This window comes from Oncorhynchus mykiss, chromosome 5, assembly GCF_013265735.2.
Source record: "Oncorhynchus mykiss isolate Arlee chromosome 5, USDA_OmykA_1.1, whole genome shotgun sequence".
NCBI lineage: Eukaryota > Metazoa > Chordata > Actinopteri > Salmoniformes > Salmonidae > Oncorhynchus > Oncorhynchus mykiss.
The window spans coordinates 63,612,193-63,638,312 of NC_048569.1; the positions used below are offsets into that span (position 1 = coordinate 63,612,193).

General features: G+C 42.3%; 1 protein-coding gene across 1 annotated transcript; it reads left to right on the forward strand.

Moving 5' to 3' along the window:
- The first annotated feature begins 1,704 nt into the window (after positions 1 to 1,704).
- Positions 1,705 to 24,987, forward strand: onecut3a (one cut homeobox 3a). The gene is made up of 2 exons (XM_021603820.2): positions 1,705 to 3,010; positions 18,073 to 24,987. The coding sequence occupies exons 1-2, from the start codon at positions 1,969 to 1,971 to the stop codon at positions 18,363 to 18,365; spliced, it is 1,335 nt and encodes a 444-aa protein (XP_021459495.1). The 5' UTR covers positions 1,705 to 1,968; the 3' UTR covers positions 18,366 to 24,987.
- The last annotated feature ends 1,133 nt before the right edge of the window (positions 24,988 to 26,120 follow it).

A 26,120-nucleotide genomic window follows, 5' to 3' on the forward strand; every position in this document is an offset into this window, starting at 1 on the left:
ATTGGATTTATCCCAAACATAACACTTTCTATTCAGGACAAAAGTTCATTGCTTTGCCTATTTTTTTTCAGTTTTACTTAGTGCCTTGTTGCAAACAGGATGCATGTTTTGGAATATTTTTATTCTGTACATGGTTACTTCTTCTCACTCTGTCAATTAGGTTTGTATTGTGGAGTAACTACAATGATGTTGTTGATCCAACCCCAGTTTTCTCCTATAACAGCCTTTAAACTCTAACTGGTTTAAAGTTACCATTAGCCTCCTGGTGAAATCCCTGAGCGCTTTCCTTCCTCTCTGGCAACCAAGTTAGGATGGACGCCTGTATCTTTGTAGTGACTGGGTGTATTGATACACCATCCAACGTGTAATTAATAACTTCACCATGTTCAAAGGGATATTCAATGTCTGCTTTTTAATTTGGACCCATCTACCAATAGGTGTCTTTCTTTGCGAGGCATTGGAAAACCTCCCTGGTTTTTGTGGTTGAATCTGTGTTTGAAATTCGCTGCTCCACTGAGGGACCTTACATATTATATGTGTGGGGTAGAGAGATGAGGCAGTCGTTCAAAAATCATGTTAAACACTATTATTGTACACAGAGTGAGTCCATGCAACTTATTATGTGACTTGTTATGCACATATTTATTCCTGAGCTTATTTAGGTTTGTCATAACAAAGGAGTTGAATTCTTATTGACTCAAGACATTTCAGCTTTTCATTTTTCATTGATTTGTAAAAATTTCGAAAAATATTTAAAAAATGTATATTATACTATTTAATCTATTTTAAATTCCAGCTGTAGCTCAACAAAATGTGGAAAAAGTCAAGGGGGTGAATACTTTGTGGAGGCACAACAAAATGCATAGCATTTTCCCAAGGACTTCTCCCTAAATTGCATTCTAAAAAACAAACAACTTATGTGTGTGAAATAAACAATGTGTGTGTCCTCTCCTGACTGAAAACTCCAAGGTGGATAGGCTACCTTGCAATTTTTACGAAGTGCATGATTGTTTAGAAGAACAGAGCTTTTATTCATGGCAGTAGCATGATGTTAAGCATTTCAATTAATATTTAACCATTGAGAAATCACATGTTCTGGTGCCAAGTTAGGCAGCTTTATCAGGCTAAACCAAAGTCTCTTATCCAGGACTCCCAAATAGCTCAAGGTAAATGTTGCAGTTTTGCTTAAGATACATGTCTGTCTCTTATCTCTTTAAATGTCCAATGTAATCTTGTTGAGGAATTCCAGGTTTAGTTTACAACATGAGCAAACCTCTGTCTGACAAAGGGCTAATGATGTCAGACAGCCCCAGACTGAATCAGGGGCGGACTGGGACCAGAAATCGGCCCTGGGAGTTCTAACGGCAACTGTCCATTTTTTCTGTTGTGGCCACACTAGCCATTTTTTTCACCAGAGACACCCACACCGGACAATTTTTTCCTTGAGGTCCCCATTATTAGCCAGCTAAAGATTATTTTGCCCATAAAATCCAAGTCAGATAGCGCCACTGGGCTAAAAATGGAACAGCCCATCTGGCATTTGTCCGAAATGCCAGATGGTCAGTCCACCTCTGGACTGAATGCTAACACTGTAACACAGTGCGCGCACACATGCACAGTCACGTCTTAACATTTGCGCGGGCACGTCAACATACACGCTACACACAGCCTTTGCTTTCGATAGTAGTGGTGTGCTACAGCGAATGGAATAGGTTACAAACAAGCAGGCACCATACCAGAAGTGTGAGCAGTGGTTGGTGGCACAGCTCTTGTCGCGGGCAACTGATCGCTTGAAATCATGCTGGATTGACTGAAGAGGCTACTACAATCAATGGCTTGGCTTTGAAATCGTTAACATTTTATTGGAAAGGAGTGTGTGAGACAGAGGGAGAGGGAGAGCGAGGGAACAAGAGAGTGCGCACGAGTGAGAGAGGGGAGAGAGAGGTGTAAATAAAGATTATTTCAACAATGGAACTTACAATGGAAAACATTGGAAATCTACACGGCGTATCTCATTCTCATCAAACGGGTGACTTAATGAACTCTCCGCACCACGCACGGCAGTCCTTGGCGTCGCATCGGAACTTGGTGTCGCACGGACGGTCAGCCATGGTGTCCAGTATGGCCTCAATATTAGAGGGAGCTGGGGAGTATCGCACAGACCATGCATTGTCCGGTCCCTTGCACCCCGCCATGACTATGTCCTGCGACTCCGGGATGACCATGAGCAGCACTTACACTACGCTGACACCACTGCAGCACCTGCCTCCCATAGCCACCGTCTCGGATAAATTTCACCATCATCCTCACCCGCACGCTCACCACCATCCGGCCCATCAGCGTCTCACCGCCGGTAACGTCAGCGGCAGCTTCACGCTCATGCGGGACGACAGGAGCCTTGCCTCAATGAGCAACCTCTACGGCCACTACCCTAAAGACATGTCCGGCATGGGCCAGCCACTGTCCCCTCTCTCCAACGGCCTCGGGTCTTTGCACAACTCGCAGCAGACTCTTGGCGCCTATGGTCAGGGAGCCCACCTCTCCAACGACAAGATGCTCTCTTCGGGAGGCTTCGAGTCTCACGCAGCGATGCTGTCCCGGAGCGAGGAACACCTGGCCCGGGGATTTGGGGGCCACGGGGCCGGGATCATGTCATCCCTGAACGGTATGCACCATCACAGCCATCCGCACTCTCAGGCTAACGGATCCATGCTCTCTGACCGGGAGAGGCAGACGGCGGGGGGCGGGCAGGGAGGTGGGTCCGGGCAGGTGGAAGAAATAAACACCAAGGAGGTGGCACAACGAATAACGGCGGAACTCAAGCGCTACAGCATTCCCCAGGCCATCTTCGCCCAGCGGATCTTGTGTCGGTCCCAGGGAACCCTGTCTGACCTGCTGAGGAACCCTAAGCCCTGGAGTAAACTCAAGTCTGGCCGGGAAACCTTCCGGAGGATGTGGAAGTGGCTGCAAGAACCGGAGTTCCAGAGAATGTCGGCACTCAGACTAGCAGGTGAGTAAAGAGACGTCCAAATGTGAAGGGATCTTAGAAGTCAATGTGGCGAGACTTTCAATCGCTACTCAAACAGATATCACTGTAACAAGTTAGCATAGATTATTTGAGGAGTTAACAATGGCTATTATTCTTTAAACGTTGTTAAACCAGCATGTTGAATTGGTTGTTTGAAAATATATTTAAATCCAGATTGGATTGACTGCTTCATGCTCATATAATAAAGTATGACAGAGTAAACAGCAGCTATGCTGTGGTAGTCTACTCTGCAGGTGATATTCTAATTAGCTGTTAAACTTGAAGACAACAAATAGAAATGAACTTGTTTCAAGTTTTTGAATACTCACTAGTGTGCTTCCAACGTTATACTTGAATCAATTTTACGCACGCGCGTAATGGGGAACACACACACACACACACACAACAAGGTGTTTAGACCACAGACAATAGGAAATCAAACAGGGAAAGCCCTGCATCAAATTGATTGTGCTTCTCTGTAACTGTATCATTTGGGCCACAATAACGCATCTAGGCCTACACTGGTGGGATTATTGACCAGAAGTTCAAAATGCACATATTCACTCTTCTTCTGGTGTTGAGTCGTTCCATTAGCCTCATGTTGAATATCGTTTTGTCAGCGTATTATGTATCAAATGGACCTGGAATTCTCGTGGGCTTTCCCTTCCCCTGTCTACTCCGCGAGGCACAAACAAGGCGCGTCTGAGATGCTAGGGCCTAGCAGCGAGTCGGGAGCGTGACCTCTTGCGAATCGATACTTCGGGTCCCCGCGTCCCTTTTCAAAGTAGAACACTGATAAATGATCGATTTGGATCTGAAAGACAGCTCAACAAACAGATGCGCCTGTCTTTGATTTTCAACATTCTGCGGCTTACGCTTTATTTATAAAGTTTCCAAGTCCTTTATAGGCGGAATAGAGACTTCATAGTGATATTGTGATTATGAATAAGTCAAAGTAAAATAAGAACTGAAAATAAGAATTGAATGGAGGTGAAATAAAAATAGGCCTAATGTCAGAATGAACTGTGAACGATGACTTTCCTTAAATCTACAACATCAGCAATAACACTACAGTCGAAGTTGTACATTGTGTTGTAGCCTGTACTGGCTCTAAAAATACATAAGCCTAGTATAGCAGCCTAGAATGTTGTTGTTTTTACATAGGTCTATGCAACTTTAATGCACAAAACTAAAAAAGTATTAAAGCCTACACTAACCAACTTAAGGATGGCAAAGCAAAAAAGCTAAAGGCATTTACTTCAATAATGTTATTGGTATTAGTTGAACCCCAAACATAATCAATACTTGGTCTCAAGTTTGGAAATGCACCAGAAATGTACAATTTAATTGGCAATCATTGCTATAATCACTCCACTTTGAGACTGAGAAATATATTTCGAGAGATGGGATGTTTATATAGCTACGATTTAACTATTTATCCATTATTTCCACATTTACCTCTAAATTCATAAGTTATAAACATTTATTCATTCATCAGTTCATTTATACATTTTTCCAGTGAGAGGTAAGAGTTTGGAACAATGACCACCGGGCTATCCCAAGCCCCTGCGGTGAAAGCTCCAAGAAGACAAAAAAAAAAAAGCTACCGAAAATTGTGTTCTTGTACAAGATATAAAGCTTAGGAGATAATTAACGAGTTGGAAGTGAGGGCCACTTTCATTGATGTTTCTCCAAATGACTCCGTTTGGACATGCACGCGCTTCAAAACGCCAATCAGTACTTCTCTGTCTTATTTCAGTGGACAGTTCAATTAAGCAGATATAGTGGCATATTTTAGTTCCAGTCAATGCCCTATTGAAAAGCACTTAATGGCATGTAAATGGTTCCGCATTTAGTGGGGTTCTGGTAAATAAAGATTTAAACACTCTACAATTGTCTCTTTAAGTGCCATTGCTGTTAAACCTAATTGAGCAGTGGGGTTTTAAAGCCCCCCCCCCCCCCCCCCCCCCCCACACACACACACTATGATACAAACCTCTCAATGAATGGACTGAAGGCACAAAACTAGAGCTATGGCACATAACTTCCCATACATGTGTATTTCTGCATGCATGTAGTCCTACAGTATGCCTGTGTTTGTGTAGCATGCATGTAGTCCTACAGTATGCCTGTGTTTGTGTAGCATGCATGTAGTCCTACAGTATGCCTGTGTTTGTGTAGCATGCATGTAGTCCTACAGTATGCCTGTGTATGTGTAGCATGCATGCACGTTCGTATGCATTCATTTTAGAATTGATACGCCTGTGCTCCATTTGTACCCCGATGGCTATTCTTCTTACTTCATTAGTTTACAGGCTATAGGCCTAATAGGTATAGTGCAAGTATCATTAATTATTATCAAGTATCAATCGATATCATTCGTAGTAGTGATATTATCGTGATTGTTATGGTTATTGTTGTTATGGTTATGATTATGGCTATGATTGTTAAATAGCTGCGCTCTTTGCGAGCGAGTGGTTATCCTCGTGCTGTCTGTTGTCAGGTGAGTTACCTTGTGCTGTCAGTTGCTCGCAGGCAAAATGACAAATGACTGTGGTATGTAAATGGTGGGAGCTACATTTTACTTATTGCATTTCAATTCGCCATTATCCACTGTGCGCATGTGGGTTGGGAGTGGGAGTTAGGATTCTAAAAGGGAGGGTGCGGATTCTCGGTCGGCCACATCAATCAATACATTCAAATTACTATTCCAAATTCATCATAGTCCCACAAATCAATGCCGCTTCCCTGCTTAGCTAATGTGAAAATGCCAGTGTCTGCACACTCACATGACAATCTTCCCCAGAAAATTAAAAACAGAGCACGATGTAGTCAAATGAGGGGGGCTGCGTGCCCTTTATTCGCACACCATAAAACACATGGTTACAAATGTGTGCTGCGTTGTCCCCGAGTGGAGGGCAAGGTGAATCTCACTAAAGTGCAAACGTATAGTATGGCCTACAATTAAGTCCAACCTGTGCCTCATAACGTATTACGTTGATCATGTATCAAGCTGATTGGCTTTTTAGGACAGCTAATTTACAAAAACAAGCTCACAAAGTGTATATGTTGAAATGTTGAACCAACGCAAACAAGGGTGCATTATAGGTAAAAACAACAACTTGGATTGTGTCGAGAAAGATACGGAAAATGGAGGTCTGAGAGACATTTAAAGATTGCATTTACGATCAAAACAATTCGTATTTGCATCTGCGTTGAATTCCACACTCCATCTCAATGTATTTAGTCGGGTCAATAATGCAGTGATCGATAACGATAGCCAGTGCATCTATCAATTATTCCGCCTCAGCACTCTCTCCCATTGGACTCTCCCAGAGCGGTGGGGGGGGGGGGGAGAGAGAAAAGTCCCCCATTGCACACCTTTTTCTCTCTCTCTCTGTTGTAATCATGTTACATCTGTAGACTGGATGGCAAACTCACTCTCAAAACACCCTTTGGGGGTTGGGTTATACAATCAGCCTGGATCTGTGTAAACATGTATTCACCAACGCATTGTTCCAGACACACTCGGGAGCCAAGAGGAAGACAATAGAGACAACAAAAATGATTCGATCCTGCCAAACCACCCATGCGTAAAATACGACGCAATGAAAAATTTCGCAAGAGCATCAATCTCATTTATCCAAAATATAAAGAGGGAATATCAAAATTGTGTCGTTTGTAAAAATTCGATTTTGGGGGTGAGATTATTATCTGTTCTGTTCTCTACCAAAATACAGGCAGACTATGGATAGGGAGAGAATAGCTCAATCAACTTCATTAGAGGCTAGGCCTACATTCACTCTGCTGTCCCCATACCTTTTCCTATTTCTGGATGGAGGAATATTTAAGATGGCTATGCTACTCATAAAAAGCTAATATAAGTAAAAGGAGTATTTTATGAATCTATTACCTAGCAGTCATCCACATGCATGCATCCTTCATATACTCGGAAAAATGGCTGCCTGCCTCTAAACATTTGGGACATAATCCCAATGCCATCACTGTACCTAAGCATCGACCAACCCAGCATGTCCCACACACCACTAGCATTTATATCCACCTCCAAGTGTATTTTCTACAGAAATGCTCACCCCCACCGACAAAAAAACATTTTCATTTGGGATCACCGCTGTCCATGGTGCTGAAATCTTAGGCCTTTATGAACCGTACTGTTGGCCTGTTTGAGGTAATGAATTTTGGCTTTGCTGTAGCCCTTTCCTTCAGTCAAGTGACCTAGTGAACCAATGGGTGGAATTGTATTAATATTTGTCATAATTTCATAATTAATAAACTGTTTACGCTGAAAATCTGGTGTTTCTATGTCAAACGGTTTTGTTTTATTTCCATCATTAGTTAAGTATTTAAAGTGTAATATTGGGATGCAAACTCAAAATTGAATACATTTCAACTATATATCTGACATGGTACAGGTGTCTTCCTTTTTTAAGCAGATAACCATGTGTGGGGTGTATAGAGAGCTTGTAGTAATAAAAGACTGTACAACAATGTATGGTTGAGGTAGGCTATGTTCATCTCCCAGATGAGTCAAATTATTTATTTTGACATGTTCATATAGCCTGCGTCTAGCATACTGTATGTCCTTCACCCACCATCAACATGTCAAGATCAATAATATCACACAATGTCACAATCAGATCAGTCTCACCATCCTGTGTGGGCTATGTTAAGACACATAGTTCAGAGTCCCTAGAATAAGGTCCATATTCTCAATATGGAAAACACTTTTCTGGGAGATTCTTCTCAAGAATGCACCTTTTCCAGTACTTAAAAAAGATAAAGGTTTCACCAAAAGACACTCAGCAACATATTAATCAAAAGCTGTGATGCAAGAATGTTGTTTATGTTCTAACCCGGAAATCCGGTTAGCGGTTTTGATTGAATAGAGCCTTTAGGCGTGATTGATTTAGAATAATCGAAAGCAGGCTTTTTCATGAAGAGACGGGTTGATACAGGCCTGCGAAATGATCGATGCGAACTTTAATAATTGATAGGCATGGGGAACAGAAGGGGAGAGAATCATGCAGCTGCGGTTTCACAGACGCATTTTGTTAAGCACAGCAATGTGTGCTGTAAATAGGTCTACTGGGATTCACACACGCGCGCACGCATGCACACACTGAAATCATGTGGCTGTTGTGGACAATGGGGGCCATTTTCTCCGGGGCACAAATGAAAAGCTATTCACATTCTTCAAATCCATTCCAAATGTTTGTCAATGCAGCCAGATGACGAATTCTGATTTGTTTTTCTGCGTTTGAGGAGGCGAATTGAGTATAGTGATGGAGAACGTGCACTCACAGACACGGCTCCCCATGTTTCCAGTGTAGCCTATGTGCCTGCATGTGTGTATGTGATCGGGATACTGAGTGCGTCTGCGCCATACATTGTTAAGGCCGATCTGGCGAGCTCTGAATCTGTATCGATTTCCATTCCCGGGTCTCTCCCTTCCATCGCTGGAGCTACGCCATGCAGGCATAGGCCTACTCCCGCTAACACTTCCCCCCTCCGCTCATGTGCAACACCATTTTCCCCATTAACAGCTCACCCTTCATAACGTACAACGGAATGACTATTAAACGCATGCTTTCATTGGCACTTGCATTCACACGACCAAATCCTAACTAGTATTCCACTAATCATAGGCTATGTTGACGTTTCACTAAAATGGTGAAGCAGTATTCTATGGATAAGGGAATAGCCTAAAATGAGATTAGGCCTATGCCCAGACAGACCTACTCTGACAATTACAAAGTGATCAATAAATGATAAAGTAAAGCTCCGAGACAAAAGACTGTTCCGTCCCTTACACAAGAAAATGTGGGCAGTCGCACCTGCCTGCGCCCCACTCACGCTGTACAGTAGCCTTGGTGCACTCTTGCTGCATATTAAGGGACCAATATCGTTCAAATTTTCATCCTGTATGTACATGCTCACACAGGCTACACACAGTACACACACAGTCGGGCAGAGAGAGAATTCACACGGGGGCATGCAATTATAAATGCAGCACATATAGGTCTATCTAACCCGTTTGCCTCAATAGGCCTACAGTTTAGAATACCGTCTATTCTATTTTAGATGATCAATTCCTCCGCTTTTCCGTCGCCCCCTCGCCAAACCGGATCGATAGGAGAGAATGACCTTTAAATCAAATTGCTAGGAGACTGAACTGTGCGCACGAGGCTAGCATCTAAGGGTTAAATGACGTTGCGTCACCGATTTCAAATATAAAACAGTAAGAGAAGCCATTTGCTGAATTACAGGATCATTGTTGTAGCCTGAAATCACAGCAACATTTCCCTGTCAGATAATATGAAAAGTATTATGTTTGTAGGCCTATCATATGTTTTATTAGGCACATTGAATAGTCTATCCAAAATCACTTTGGCACCGTAAACTGTGACTCCAATTATCAACACGTGAATTGGCATATGGCTGAAACAAAGGCATATCGTTTTGGGTTTAATCGATTTCCCAAAATATTTTGGTGAAGTGGAATGAGTAGCTAACGAAACAACATTATACATCTAGCCAACCTTCACGTTATGCTGTTTGTAGCCTAAATGGGTATTTGTAGTGTGAAAATGTTGTGACAAGAATCAACCAAGCCAATGCGCGTGCATGTGATGATGGAATCTGAGCTCATGCAAGTCAACTGCATCCACTTCTATGGGTGCGTATACTGTCCAATACAGCACTTCCCGTGCGCCCTGCGTAGCCGGGGCCTGGTGGTAAATCTCTGCGCAGTGGCGCTGAAATGCTCTCTCTCTCCTGTTAGCAGTAGACGCTTATCTGACGCCAGACAGGACATTGGTTATTAAAGGTCCGATAATGGCTGATCTAAAGCGAATAGTGCAACGTTCAAAGAACAAGGGAAAGACAATGCCCATGCAATTCTTTGAAGGAGAGAAAATGCACACATCCCCATTTAAGCCTGAACGAATAGGTTAATAGTAGGGCAGCATTAGCCAATAGCCAACAAATTAGGCTGCACTGATAATTGAATGGCAACATGCAATGACAGCAGCCTCATGCATAGACCAATACTGAATTCATAGTGATTTAATGAACACAACCATGTTTGCATATTACAGGTTCGGTTGTAGACAATAGGCCTATACAAATTCTAAGGCAGTATCACGGATGATAGAAATAATATGTTTTATGAGTATGCTTTTGTAAAATTATGATTAAAACGGACTTCAGAAAAGGGTCACATTAGGCCCTTATTACCATAAAACGTGTTCGGGCACTGCATGCCAACAATCATCTGCAGACAGAATTGGCTTAATCGATTATTGTCGAAAGAGGATCACAGCAAAGAGATAAATAAGCAGTCGAGGGGCGTAATGTTGTGCATGCTTGTATCAAGATGATTTGCACAATAACACATGGTTGTGTCTACATTTTACAGTGGTATGAATAGTAAAACAAATAGAAAACACGGGAATGTTACGCCTCCTTTTTTTTTACGCCATACACATTTTTTTCCAACATTTAAACTTTTCATTTAACTCAGAGTTGAATAGGAGACAAGTAATTCCAAAGAGCATGCAGCTTGACTCATTGAAGACGGAAAACTGAAATTTAGGACTAATTGTTATTAACCATAATTTCACATGAAAAGATATGTGATCATATTACGGACATATTATTGAATACATAAATCATTAAAGAGCCTGAAAAATAGTAATATTTGAATGTCCAAACGGCCTAACCTGAAAGAGCCGAGCCTGCTTGCGCTCAAATACACTGACTGTAACCTGGGTCGATCACCAGCCGATCGCAGAAAACCGCAGTCACACACACACAGTACCCACAGATGCAACCCGAAACTCCAGTTGGACAAACTCACACAAATCAACAAAGGAACAAAACGACCGTGAAATCAATTGATGAAATAATCAATGCTATATTACATGCGAAATAAACAAAGGGAGTGGAGTCCAATATAACAATTTGAATTGATGTTTGAATATCAATTCAGTGAGGCTATCGTTTTGATTATTCAGGCCAATACGGATCCGGAATCTTTAGACCCCTTTTCTACTATTGGCTACAAATGAACAATGTTGTTGCTTATATAAGCTATATATATACATAATTACATAAAATGCATATATCACATTCAATAATCCAATATCAAAATTAACACACTTAATATGTGTATGTGTGTACGTGTGCTAGTATGTAAATAATTCCCATGTATGGCATTAATTGCGGTTTATTACTATTCGTTCAGGATTTTCACAAGGCACAATGATTACACCACGGTGTATATCTCAATCATATAACGCAGGCAAGCTCCTTTAGCTCATTTGTTTTGGGTCCAATGCAGATAATTATGTTACCTAAACAAGCCACACGGTTGTTGACATTTTTGATACTTTCACGCCATAGTTCGCAGTGTTTTAGATGTTAATGATGCAGGTCTTGTCTCCAATTTCATTAACGCAACTCACACCCACATATTATGTGACCTCAAGCCCAACTTTTTTTTTTACCATGCTCCACTTTTGTTCGATAGACTATAGTTATATAATTGATAAAATATTGGATTCATTTTAATTCAATTTACTCTGACTTGTTAATTCTAATAAGTATTATTATTATTATTATTATTCGTAGTATTTATTGATACTACAATTCTGCTTTTATTACATAGGCTACTATTAGTCATATTTGCAGCCATTTGAGCTGCCTCGTTGGTTGAATAACATTTTCCATACAAGTTCTCATCTGCACTGTTTTTTCAGCTGACTGCAGAATTAAATCCATCAAAATTGACCTTTGCGATGATTAGCAGGCTGCTTCAGTGATAAAAATGTTCAGACCTTCCCATAAATCACTAAAAATAAGAAAAATACTCAAAGAGTGACGTAAAGTAAATCAACTTAAGGTTTAACTTAATAAAACGGAGGTAGGATTGGTACCCTAGGCCTAAGCAATATGTTTTTTTGGCGTTACAGAGCAAATTAAAGTTCTGAACATGCCAGGAACAGTAGGACTATATGAGTACGGGAGAACAAACACCACTGTGACGTTTGAACAAGCATTTCGCTACACTCGCATTAACATCTGCTAACCACGTGTATGTGACAAACACAATTTGATTTGAACAAGATTCCCTTACTGATAGGCGGGTACGCAGTGTTAATGCTGGCCACACAACTCACTCAAAAACGATATGCGTGGTTTCCTGTAGTAAATCATCCATACTGCCAATGAAATAACACTGACTGTTTGTCTTCATTTTATTTTAAAACGTAAAACAACATTCCTCAACATAGTCTCTGGGCCAGGGTATTGGAGTTTTCCATTGTCTATTTGATGTTGTGGCCTGTAGGCCTATATTTATCGCTTGATGGTGTATTTTTGTTAACCAACCCATCTATACAGATTTGTTGCTATAAAACAACTTAAGAATAGGATAGGCTATGCAAAAAAAATTGCATAAGTACGATCACACAAGAACAGACTGCCCACCTTCACAATATCAACATAATATAACTGCAATTAAATAATCGAAAACGATGAGGTGATAATCCCTATTGGAATGAACTAAATAACAGCCCATATTAATGATTTGAAAAGCATATTGCATGTCCACCTCTTACATTGACCCAATGACTTGTTACATGCCAGTTATTCATAGTAAGTAATTATGAACAACAGGTTGAGTCCATGGTTGACATAGTGACTGTTTCTCGCCCGCAGTAGCCCGGCCTCTGCGGGAGAGAGTCGCACCGCACCCAATTTCAGATCAGCCCCATTCAAGCCATCGATCCCAGGCAGACCGGTTGGCTGAACGGTGCGGTTAGTTATCGATTCCCCCACCATACCCAACCCCCCCCCCCCTGCTCTCCCACTTCAAATCCGACAGAGCACACACCTCTAGCCTGGCTGCTGAGACAGATTTCACACGCTCACATATTTATTTATTTCAGAAATGTGTTTATTTATTTATATAGTCCTACCTGTTTGTTTATTATTTTTTTTAAGTCATCTGGAAGCATGAAGTGTATTTTACTAAAATTGGGGATTAGTAACCTAAAAATAATAACAATGAGATCAAATGTGTTATGATTATATACATCAAATAAGTTCACAATTCATTTACAACGAATCCCATAACATCAAATGATTTATAAACTGACAATGTCGTCCAAATTTGAGATACACCTGTTGTTATTTAGGATTTAGATAAGAAACTCACAGACATGACAGACCTCTTGATGTAAAAATATTATTATTATTATTTTGTAGTCTTAAGTATAGATCAAGCAAATCTCAGCGAAGTTAGTCAATGTATTAACATGATCCCACTCTTGCAAACATGTTGCACTTGTACTTGTATTGCTGTTTCACATGAACTGTATATCTCTAACAAGAAGAATCAGTCGGTTATTGCCTTTCTTAAATCAGGGAAACATCAACATGACAGAGTGCATAAAATAAAGTAATGAGGTGTCACTCAATTCTAAATGTTTAATCATAAAACAAAAGTAGAGTTTATAACACTATTGCAATCTATAGATTCCTACGTTTCCCCTGCAGTCTGACTGCTATGTTTACTGAGAAATGCCACCATATTTCATTGTGCAACTTTCACTGACTTTTGTTGCCAATTATGATATGCTTTATCAATCAATTTAAGCATGACGTCTACAACATTTGCCAAGACACTAATTTAGTCATATTTGACTTCAGTTAAACATTACTGGTAATAATCTGAATGTTTCCATCGATAATCTGAACACTTGAGCAATGTTTTCAAAGGAATTATGCAACTGTGAATGGCACAGTTGTTGTCACAAGTAATGAGGTAGGTACATATTGTATTATATCAGGTTCTGGGCCTGCATACTTCATAATATGTATCTTAAGGTGATTAAGGAAGTGCTCTCTTGGCTTCTATTTAAGAGCAAATATTAAAGCAAACAAAACAACAACATTTGATTGGTGAATGTTGCACACAAAGAAATCTCTGACTGATGATCTCATATATAATGGTAGCCTAATGACTGGTAAAATATGAACTATCAATAACATATTTAAAAAAATAAAAAATGAAAATGAAAACGTACGCTACCACTGAATTTATCCTGAACTGCAGTTAGAACCATTCTTCTTCCATCAAGTGATTTGAGCCTGGTGACTTTCAAAGTGTTATTAAAGTTGTGGGGGAATGCCTTGCAGCAGAGCAGTGTGCAAGGTAAACAAACACATTGTATCAAGTTATCAGTATATTAGCATCAACTCTGCCTCATTACATTAAGGAGTATTGAGTTGGAAGTACTTTGCATTGGGAAACCTTGGCACTGCCCTGCGGTCTGAATGGAATAAATACTGTACAAACTAGCCTTTAAAGTGCAGCCCAGTCGATACACATACTATCAATCTTTGTGCAACACAACATAAGTGAAAAACAAAAAAACATTCCTTTATAATACTGGGACATCTTACAGCACTATTCGAGGTCTGGAGAAAAGGTGCATCTGATTCTGTGGCATCTAGAATCCTGCAGGGGGAAATAATTGAGTTTTAGATAACACATTGATACATGCCAACTGGCAGTGCTTATAAGGCAGAGATAAGTGCCTCGGGTTCTTTTCTGTAAGGGCAATGGAAGCATGACTTGAAGGTGGCTTTATAGTGTGTATGATGTTGAACCGCAGCCAGTAAAAATGTTTATTGGTAGATTAATTACATCGGTAGTCTAGTGCTAGAGTAGACCATACACCCTATACACTTTAACCAGAAGTCCTGGTTAAAGTGTATATTTAGGACTGTTGACATTACATATTTAGCCATGGCTATTAGACATTATTAGCTATATTGTAGGACTAGATGATCATAGCCCTACGGGGCATTATATTCATTCTGCATGGCCAATAACCAAAACTCGTTACAAAATGTCGTTCATTCCATAGATCCAATGTGATTTCAATGTCTAAAGATTAGGCTACTTCTATCTTTTGACACGAACTTTATTTTACACCTAGTAGGTTTCTGTTTTTCTCATACAAATAGAAAGGCAGCACAAGATTGGCAACATGGCCTCTGGATGGCTTTTGGATAACCCAGGAACTGTAAAGCAAAGTCCTTCGAATAACAGGCTTCGTAGGCAAGTGCAATTACATAGCGGTTTATGAGAACCATTGTTTCTACAAAATTTTTGGCAAACAAAACCTACAATTAACCAACTCGAAAGACGCTTGCTCCATGGCGCGTCACGACACGATTAGTATCTGTAGATTATTTAGCATCCGGCTCCTTTCCCTGCATGTTTTGTGTCCCTGCCCCGCCTCTTCCCATTCTCCTTCTGATGCATATTTAATTGCACGAACTGATTTTCACACATTAATTATTCACAAATCTACCAACCGATATTGAACACCCAGGGCCTTTCCCGTAACCTCTGTAATGCTAGCAGTAATAACTTCCAGAGAAAGAGAAGTTAGTTGTGTAAAAACAAAACAAAAAATAGACTTTCAACTTTATATTGACACACATTTAGACTTTACATTGTGGTTCAATACAAATGAGTTCAAGTCAGGATGCTCCCGTCTATTGCGAGATTGTTTTGAGTGACCATGACAAAAGGCGACACCCATAGGCTATATTATGGTAAACCCTATACCGAACCAAATCTATCGATTGGTAATTCTGATGATTAATTGAGTAGGGTAGGCCTATACTCTGATGGCTACTCTGATTACCATCTCTAAAATGTGTTAAATGGCATTTTACAGAAATGTGAGAACTTAGGCTCGTATTCTGCACAATATGTCAATACTAATAAGAGGAGTAGGTACATATAGCTTCAATCTTATAAGAACACATTTCAGAGCACATTTTGTTTCTGCCAAAGCATGAGGCACAGTATTGTATCTTAATACAATACTGTTTGGAATGAGTTGCTTTAATAGCAACTTCCCCCTAACCTTATACACATGCCACACGTAGGCTATAGGCGATTATCCAATGCAATTCTCAAGTTTAGGACGGAAAAATATTGAATAAACAAAAAATATAATTGTATATATTTAGCCTATCTATTTATTAATTTTACTACGATGATTCCACTGCAGCCACAGCTAAGTAACGAACGGGTAGACTAATTGCCAGGGTGTTAGGCCGGAAAGAGTAGACCAACTTGAAAGCCAAAAATACAAGCCAAATACATTTCTATTATGAGTCCAATGTGGATAGTTCTTTGTGCATGAGTTTATGTCCGTCTCTGTGCCTACTGTAGCTCTAAAAGCTGCAGTGATCGATTTTCTTCTTCTCTACGGCGCGCTTGGTTCAGTAATCAGGGCCCCCTTCCTCATCGATCGATCGCTATTGATTACTAAATCCAGCGCCTGTAGCAAGGCAGCCCAGTATGGGGCCCCATACGGCCAGGGCACAGCGCTAGTGACACCTTCTGACTGACTAAGAGACGATAAAACAACGGGGCCAAAAGTCTCCCACAGAGCTCTGTGTACAACTCGAACATAATGAGATGAAGGGGCTGGATGGAGAGAGGGATAAGAGTGGATAGCTGTGTTAATAATTATACACTACACACATCAATAGCCTGTTGAATCTAATGTCATCTGTTGCTCAAGCTAACTACAATGATGATACATCCAGACTATATGAAACTATCATCATCACCACCACAACTAAACCAGCAGCACTAACTGATGAGCTATAAATTAATGTCAATAGGGTAGGCTAAACACTGTACAAGTGTGTCAATAGTGCAGAACCAGTGTATAGTGTATGTGGGTACAGTAGGAAAGGCCTGTAGTGTTGATGTGAAACATGAATATGATGGATGTGCTGGTGTGGAGGTTAGACGGCTGTAGTAAACAGATTTGACATGCAATGGCTGATCAATGGGCTCTGGACCACTGTAATTAGACACACAGCGCCAAAGCCTTGCTCCAGCCACTTCAGCACAATCACACACACACACACACAGGCGCACACACATCAGAGAAAGTGAAGAATAAAGGAATAAAGGAACATTGGAGTGAAAAAAAGGTAGAAAAGAGGGTAATTATGGCAACAGCAGGGGAAATAACCCACTGCCTTGAATCCTCAGGGACGAAACGCACCTCCTCCGCATCTATACCCGTCTCATCATGTTTTCACTGTTCATTTCACCTTTATACATAGTTCATACTTAGTTTATTGTACATTACATATTCTGTACATTTTTATTTAGTGCCTCTAAGTATTACTAGATGTTTTCTCTTCAAATTGCTCCTCATAGAAGTCAGTACACACTCAACACTCCATTTTGTGTTGGAGGCAGTTATAAATACCACCTCAGAGCTCAATGGACAGGGCTCCAGTGGCTCTATGTTTGATGTAGCAGACGGCAGACCTGCTGGAGGGGATTCTGACCTCCGTCCCTGTAGAGAACCCCCCAATTCCTACAGCAATGTGGGTCAATATCTCCCTCTCTACCACTCCCTCTCTCATACACACATGCACACACACTAAGCTCTCTTTCTCCCTTCTCTCACTCTCTGTCTCTCACTCACGCGGATGCGTGCGTGTGCACGCGCACATACACACACGTACACACAGGCACACAAACACACACACACAAATGCTCACTTTTGTGTAACAGTCACTCAGTCTCCCATTGCGACCCAAACTGCATTAATATTGAATCAAACAGCAGTGTCTCCACCAGGCAGCCAGAGCAGCTCACCGCAGGCTAGCTCCGTCTGCACTCTGCAGGATGGAAGGAATATTCCCACTGGGCACCAAGTTTAATACATGGCAATATAAGGGAGCTCAATCTATTTTGCTGCTGTTGAAACCTGTTTTTATGTCTGGCTAATGGCTAATTTCCCACACCTTCCCCTAATTCTCCCTCTGCATCTCCCACCATTTTACTCTATCTGAAATACTCATATTCATATAGTATTACAGTACTATAACTATAACACTGCATTTATGCTATGTTTATCTCTTCCCTTTTGTCTTCCCAACCCCAACTCTACCACCCCTTACAGCCTGCAAGCGCAAGGAGCAGGAGCAGCACAAAGACTGCAACATGGCGCCCAAAAAGCAGCGGCTGGTCTTCACAGACCTGCAGCGCCGCACACTCATCGCCATCTTCAAGGAGAACAAGCGCCCATCCAAGGAGATGCAGATCACCATCTCCCAGCAGCTGGGCCTGGAGCTCAACACCGTCAGCAACTTCTTTATGAATGCCCGGCGCCGCTGCGTGGATCGCTGGCACGACGAACACGGCACCAGCCCCGGCCAGCCGGGCACCTCGGCCAACACCTTCTCCAAAGCCTGAGAGGCCCGGGGGGAGCCACGGGGTGGCATGGGGATGGGAAGGTAGTACCTCCTGTAGCCCACTCCGTTCCCAATAACCATGTTGATGCCTCATTCCTTCCATGCAACCACCTCTTGGTCAGTCGTAACTTTAACCACAACGATCTGAAAGTCTCACCACTGGACTGTTATGAAGCAAGTGAAACGTAAAGGTAACATGTAGTCAAGTCCACACAAGGACAATCATCTTTTTTTTGATTGAATTGGGTTTCTGTTGATGGTGTCAGTCCATCTACACTACAGGCACCATGATACGTTGCTATGTTTAAACGATCTCAACATCAAGCCTCAGTCAGCCTCCCTATCCAGGTAGTTGCTGCTGAATCCCTCCAAGCTCTCCCTTTTGTGTCTGCTATGAGTCTGCTCAGCCCCATTCTCTACTCACATTTCTCAACAAAGACAAAAGAACATCAATAAACCTGACAGCACACAGCCCTGTTATCTAACCCAGTCCTCTGCGCAAGACCATCCTAGAGAAAACAACACAACCCCATGAAAAAACAAAAGCTCGACCAGTCTTCTCCTCCCTCTCTCCACTCCTTCTTTGCCAAAGGTATTCCCTGATGGCCAGCCATTTCAGCGAGCCACTCGGATCATACGCCGGCAAACTAATGAATTGAAAAATGAATCGATGCAGACAGGGAGAGGGAGCAGGGCCTTGACCCTTCCTGAAGGTGAAACAGAAGACGCTTGGCAGTAAAGATACTCAGGTCTGCCCGGCTGCCCAGGTCTATATTTTTGCACAGATGTTGGAGGCCTGCAGGGAGACTGTCGTTGCTTTGGAGAAGCAGAAGCGTCTGTGTTTGTGACCATCGGGGAGGAGATACGTCTGGACATGCTCTTTGTTCAGGAGGGAGCTGCTTTTCACTGATCAATACAGAAACCAAGCAACAACACGGCCAGGCAGGCGTCCAGCCAACTGTATTACAGCTGCTGCAGAAAAGAATGTAAGAAGAGCACATGGGGAACTCAATGGAGGTGGCGACACAATGGCCTCACCCGGAGGCAGCGTCCAGTCTACTCTGCACTGAAGGTGCCCTAGTGCCCCCTGCTGGTTATAGGAGAAGCTGCAGACCGCAGTCCTCTTAGGAGAAGCTTCTCAGTGTGTTCCAGGGCTGGGGAGAGAGAGGCCATGGCACAACATTTTCAGGCCCTCGCACCTCTCTGAAGGCAGATCAATAGAGAGCCATTATCCTATTGTTGTTCCTCATCCAACAAGGACTGGTGAAGTAGGAGGAGGGGATGGTTCAACCAGCCGCCTATACACTGGGAAAAAGAAGAGGCAGGTTTTTAGTAAACACTCCAAATTCGTTACCTTGATAACACTCACCAAGCAAATAGACTACCTTGTGTCACAACATACACGTCAGGTTATTGAAAAGATACACTCAGAAACACATACAGTTGATATAGAGATATGTCTCAGTTTCATTTAGTGGACAGAGGGGTAATGATGGATGCAGAAACATTCGAGGTGCTACGGAGATTTAGTATTACATCATCGTTTACGCAAAAATGGTGGGGAGGCTTCCTGTTTTGAAACTGAATGACACACAGTTTAGATGCATCCGTCTTTTACCAAAAATAGGGATCAGCAGATTTGGAAAAGAGCCAATCTTCCACTTGATATTCCCACCCAATGGTTATTGTCTGTGGCTTGCCGCGACATACTACAGTCACAAATGCTACAAGAACTAGTGCCAATGCTAACTGCCTTAATGATAATCAGAGAATATGGCATTGCATTCACATACAGCTACAGTGTGCCCTACTCCTACTGATGGGCAGTATGTGCCATAGCAACCCAAAATAAACTTTTAAGTGAATTAGAATCTGCTTTTTTAGAAAACAAAAAAATGTACCCGATTTTATTAAAGCATACAATACCAAACCTCAAAACTACAAAGATACCACAATATGTTACAAAGAAAATCCACCGACACATACAGGACACATTTTGAAACAGAGGAAAATCTCTCTCGCTTTCATTCTATCTTTGGTTATCTACCTCCTCTTCCCCTACCCCCTCTTTTCCCTCTCTTTCTTTCTTACACTCTATAATATTGATGCGGGTAATTAGTACCATAGACACAAAGTTTATATTTCTTGTTACTTTTGTGCTCTGTCGTGCATAAGTAAGGCACCTTGTTGATAAATCAAAAAAATGACTTTTTAAAAGAAAAAAAAGATGGATGCAAGGACCGAAACCAATGAAGGACATCTTTTTTTGCATTATATGTGAATATTGACGAGGAGGAGATATCTCCCAAGAGAAGGAGAAACCAGGGAGATGGACGATGTATTCTTTCGTGGCGTTTCATGTCGGGCTGCGGGTCCGTACATCAGCACCCCTTTAATCTGAGCCTCAAAACTGGCTGTGGAAAGGGGACGCAGCATGACCTCCATACGTCCTTTCTGGTTATGTGTGTGTATGGGGGAGGGTGTGAAGGTTAAAGGGGAGTTGGGACATGGATGCTATCTGAATGGTCTTAAAATGCAACTGTAGCATTTCCAACAATATAGTTAGATTAACTGTGCAGATTAGATAAGACATTGTCATGGTAAATGGTTTGATAAAACGGCTGTAAACTCACTTTGCTATAAGCAGTGAGTTTGAAGTCTCGAACGATGAGAAAAATTGATTTGTGGTACACAGTTCAGCAAGGATAGGATTCAGCTCTGTGTCCGTGGCTGAAAAAAAATGACCTTTGTTTGTAGTGAGAACCAATGTGGCTACCTCACTAAGCTGAGTGGTTTGTGAAACCGCCACGAATACCAAAGATTACTCCAGCCTGCCAGTCCAATGCTGCCTGGGGGACACACCAAAAAGAGCCCCCCTCTGCCCCAACGCTGTTACAGACAGACACAATGACACAGTTAGACACACTGACATGCTCCATACACACACAGTGCAGTCAGGCTGCATTGTGCCACAAAGGAGGAGGTGGCTACCATGTAGATTGAGTTGAGTGCCTTTTTCCTTCAACCACGGGTGGGACTGCTCTGGACACACACACGCGCGCGCACACACTCACACATAGACATTACATTCATTATTAGATGGACAGAAAGGGGGGCCAAACAAAGGGCGTGGGGGCTGTGTCAGCATCTTCTTTCATGTTGACTTTCCATCTTGATACACTAGAATCCAAGCACTTTATCATGAAGGAAGTCTAGAAAACATTTTCTATACGCTATTTATTTGAGACAAAAAAAATATGTTACTTTGAATTCCTTCGATGGCTTTGTTACGGCGCAGTAGTTGCTGTCGGAGTAGCGCAGAGCCCTAGTTTCTGTAGCCTGGTGTTCTTCTGCTCTCTGTCCCTTTACCCCTCCCAACAGAGATATTTTTATGTAACAGAAAGGGGGGTGGTTAAGGGCTTTGACAGAAGTCAGAAGTGACCAGGTTGTAGTTGTAATATCGCCCCATTGCATGCCACTCTCTCTCTCCACACCTGGTGCCAGAACTAATGAAGCACTGGGCACTGGAACAGTCATTGACAATTATAGACTGACACAACTTCCCTCTCCCTCCAACCCCACCCTGTCTACTCGTCTCACACATCAACTTCTCCCCCTGGCCAGAGCTAAGACTTGGTAGGCATGTGTTGACAATTAATTCTGAAATACCTCAAACCTTTCATGTAAAGTTTATGTAATTTAACTTAAAATAGTCATGCGAATGATAACAATGATTATGATACTACGATACTATGATAGTTAGTTTTGGAACTTGTAACTTGAAGCTTTATACTGTTACATTTTTTAATTTGTTTGCTCATTTTCTTGTCTGTTTCCTGCTTGTTTTGCTACGGCATGCACTTCATGTTTTCATAAAGGAAAGACATTGTGAATGTTTCTGTGGAAGTTCAAACGGGAAAAGAACAAGGGACAGGAGAGAAGGCTATAAGAGGAAGGAAAGAGAGAGAAAGAGTGCTACAAGAGCTACTCAACACATAGTTAGCTCAACTCTTGGAGAGGTGTTTTTTCAAAGACAAAAAAAACACAGATTTGGATCGAATTCCAAAAAGTATCATTTGAATATCAACCAAAGGAAGACCTTTTTTACTCATCCTAAGCTTTCTTCTGACATGTTGTTCTCTTTTCTCCAAAACAATTTCACAGTTACTTTTGAAGGTTCCTGAGTGTGTTCAAGTACTCCTGATGTTATTAAAATATAAAAAAACAGCACCTCTCACTGAAAGGGGGGTGCAACCTTTTTCTTTCTGCATGGATATTGTATAACTGTATAGAAACCTACAGGAATGACCTGTGATTTTGTGGGAGAGGAGGAAGGAAAGACTGGGGGGGTGGAGGGGGGTATTTGGTAAAAGGGCGGGGTTGGGGTTTGGCGTTGGAGGAGTCTTTGTTTTTAGACTTTTTGTCACTGTTGGATTCACTGGTTGTGTGCATGTGTTGTTTCAACCCTTTCCCCCTCCCCAATGTATATAAATCCCGACAGTAGGGGGCAGTGTGCTGGGGAGATTCCACTCCTCCTCTCCAATCAATCTCATTCAATCTCATTCCTCAGCCTGGCTACTAACAAGGTCCTGTTGGTGGCTGTCCTGCTTTTCCAAGGCCGGGTTGTTTCCTTGGAGTTAATCAGAGGGACTAAGCCACAGGCCTGGGTGTAGCTGCCTATATGTACTGTATGTCTCATCCTTTTCTTTCATCTGTGTGTGTTTGTGCGTGTGCATTTGAATTTATGTGAAAAATTGTTCTTTCTTTGGGTTCTAATCTTTTTCATGCAAAATGTAAACATTTACCAACCAACCAGTACGTTGGCAACTGACCCCTCCAACCAGAGATGTTCTCATCTTCTGTCAAACAGCATATGTGCATCATTTCCCCTTGGGATGTAAAGTTGCCAGTCGGCCTGCAGTCAGACCCCGTTACCACCCCCAGTCACACTGTGCTCTCCCTCTTCTGGTACCTGTTAATCAATCAGAACCAAGTGTCTTTGTGATGGTAGAAGACAATCAGTTTCAAAACAAGGAAAAGGTCGAGAGAGGACAGGCCGGTAGGGGGGATTGGGAAATCGGGAAAAGAGGCTCTCCGGGTTGTTTACTGCTGTAGTGCCCCAACTGCCAAAATATGCCCACAACCCACTACCCCACAGTCCAATACACTCCCTATCATACATCTCATCACAAGCCACACATGTAGTAGGGTGGCAAGTAGCCTAGTGGTTTAGACTGTTGGGCCAGTAACCAAAAAGGTTACTGATTCAAATCCTGAGCTGACTAGGTGAAAAATCTGTCAATGCGCCCTTGAACAAGGCACTTAACCATAATTGCTCCTGTATGTTGCTCTGTCTGCTAAATTACTAAAATGTAAAATCATCCCAGACATTTCGCCCTTACCTTGAGAAACTCTTACTCTGACATCCCTTGTATAGTAACCAATTTCTGATCAAGAAGGACACCCAACAACATTCCCTCTCACCTGTCTGTCTCACGTGCCTTCCTTCACTGGCACTGCATTGGGTGGGAGAAAAACTACACAATGCAGTGCAAAACAGCAATCACTACATTTCCCATCTAACCCCTCTCCTTCTGATCTAATGTTGACAAAACCAGCCGTGAGAAATAAGAGGATATGGCTGGTGGCTTTTGCACAGAAATCTATGCAAACACCTGACCCCCCAATCTTAGTCATTGCTGCTGGGTCAGAGTGTACAACCTTCTATCCCCCACCTACCCTTTCCATTTCATGACCCCTGACCCCTCCCGGTTTCCCCCAGAGTGGGTCTAGCAGCTCCAGACACTCAGGGTACTGTAGAGTGCCTGGAGAGGAGAGGCACTACAGCACTGACTCTCTAGTGGGTACCAGACTTTATTTTTACTAGATTTTAGAACGGTCCCAAACTGCCATTGACATGACATGGAGTCCATGCCCATACACGGGTAGCCTAAATCATTTTGCTATATGGTCACACGTAACAATGTTGGATAGTCTCTGTTTAGGGACAAGGAAGGCCCCAGTCAATCAATGCAGACATCCAAATGGACCATAGTTTACATAAGTTTCAAAAGGCAAGGGTGACTTTCAGTAAACACAAACTAACTCATACAGACACACACACATGGAATTGAAGTCTGCCATTTGAGAGCGTATGCTAAAAACCAAAGATGAAATCAGAGGTATGAAAACCTGACCACTGAACCAAGACAATGGCCAGCTCTCAAAGCTGCTCTATTGACTCCAACACTGGCCATGTAAACACACACACACACACACACACACACACACACACACACACACACACACACACACACACACACACACACACACACACACACACACACACACACACACACACACACACACACACACACACACACACACACACACATACACACACACACACACACACACAGCCTCTGGTCTGAGAGCCTCTTTTCCCTCCTCCCACTGCAGAAGCCGGAGAGCCTGTGGATAACTTTTTGTTTAGCTCTAGTGGAGACTTTTTAAATGGAAAAAAATCTGAGTAATAGCTAACTGTTACAGAAAATAAAAACTTAAAAGGATAATATGGGTAAATTGCGTGTTTTGAAATAAATTAACAAATAAAACAAGGATAAAACATCTTTGCTGTCTCAGTTTGGTTTGTTGCTTTTGAAAGGATGGAATCTTCTATGGGCAAACACAAACATATATCCCAAAGCATGGTGCAGACATCCTATCAGTGGAGGCCCCTCAGAGGAGGAAGGGGAGGACCATCCTCCTAAGTTAATTTAAAAAAAAGAATAATAGTGAAACATTAAAAAACTTATCATCCTTTTCGAAAAAAAACTATATAAAATACACAAAAGTATGTGGATACCCCTTCAAATTAGTGGATTTGGCTATTCATGCTGACAGGTGTATAAAATCTTGAACACAGCCATGCAATCTCCATAGACAAACATTGACAGTAGAATGACCTTACTGAAGAGCTCAGTGACTTTGGCACTGTCGTAGGATGCCACCTTTCCAAGAAATCAGTTATCAAATTTCTGCCCTGCTAGAGCTGCCTGTCAACTGTAAGTGCTGCTATTGTGAAGTGGAAACATCTAGGAACAACAACGGCTCAGCCGAGAAGTGGTAGGCCACACAATCTCAGACGGGACCGGCGAGTGCAGAAGTGCGTAAAAATAGTCTGTCCTGGGCCTCCCAGGTGGCGCAGTGGTTAAGGGCGCTGTACTGCAGTGCCAGCTGTGCCATCAGAGTCCCTGGGTTCGCGCCCAGGCTCTGTTGTAACCGACCGGGAGGTTCGTGGGGCGACGCACAATTGGCCTAGTGTCGTCGGGTTAGGGAGGGATTGGTCGGTAGGGATCTCCTTGTCTCATCGCGCACCAGCGACTCCTGTGGCGGGCCGGGCGCGCTAGCCAAGGTTGCCAGGTGTATACAATGACATTCTGTGCTTCCAACTTTGTGGTAACAGTTTGGGGAAGGCCAGTTCCTGTCTCAGCATGACAATGCCCCTGTGCACAAAGCGAGGTCCATACAGAAATGGTTTGTCCAGATTAGTGTGGAAGAAATTGACCGGCCTGAACAGAGCCCTGATCTCAACCCCATCAAACATCTTTTGGATGAATTGGAGCGCCGACTGCAAGCCAGGCCTAATCCCCCAACATCAGGGTCCGACCTCACTAATGCTTGTGGCTGAATGGAAGCAAGTCCCTGCAGCAATGTTCCAACATCTAGTGGAAGCCTTCCCATACGAGTGGAAGCT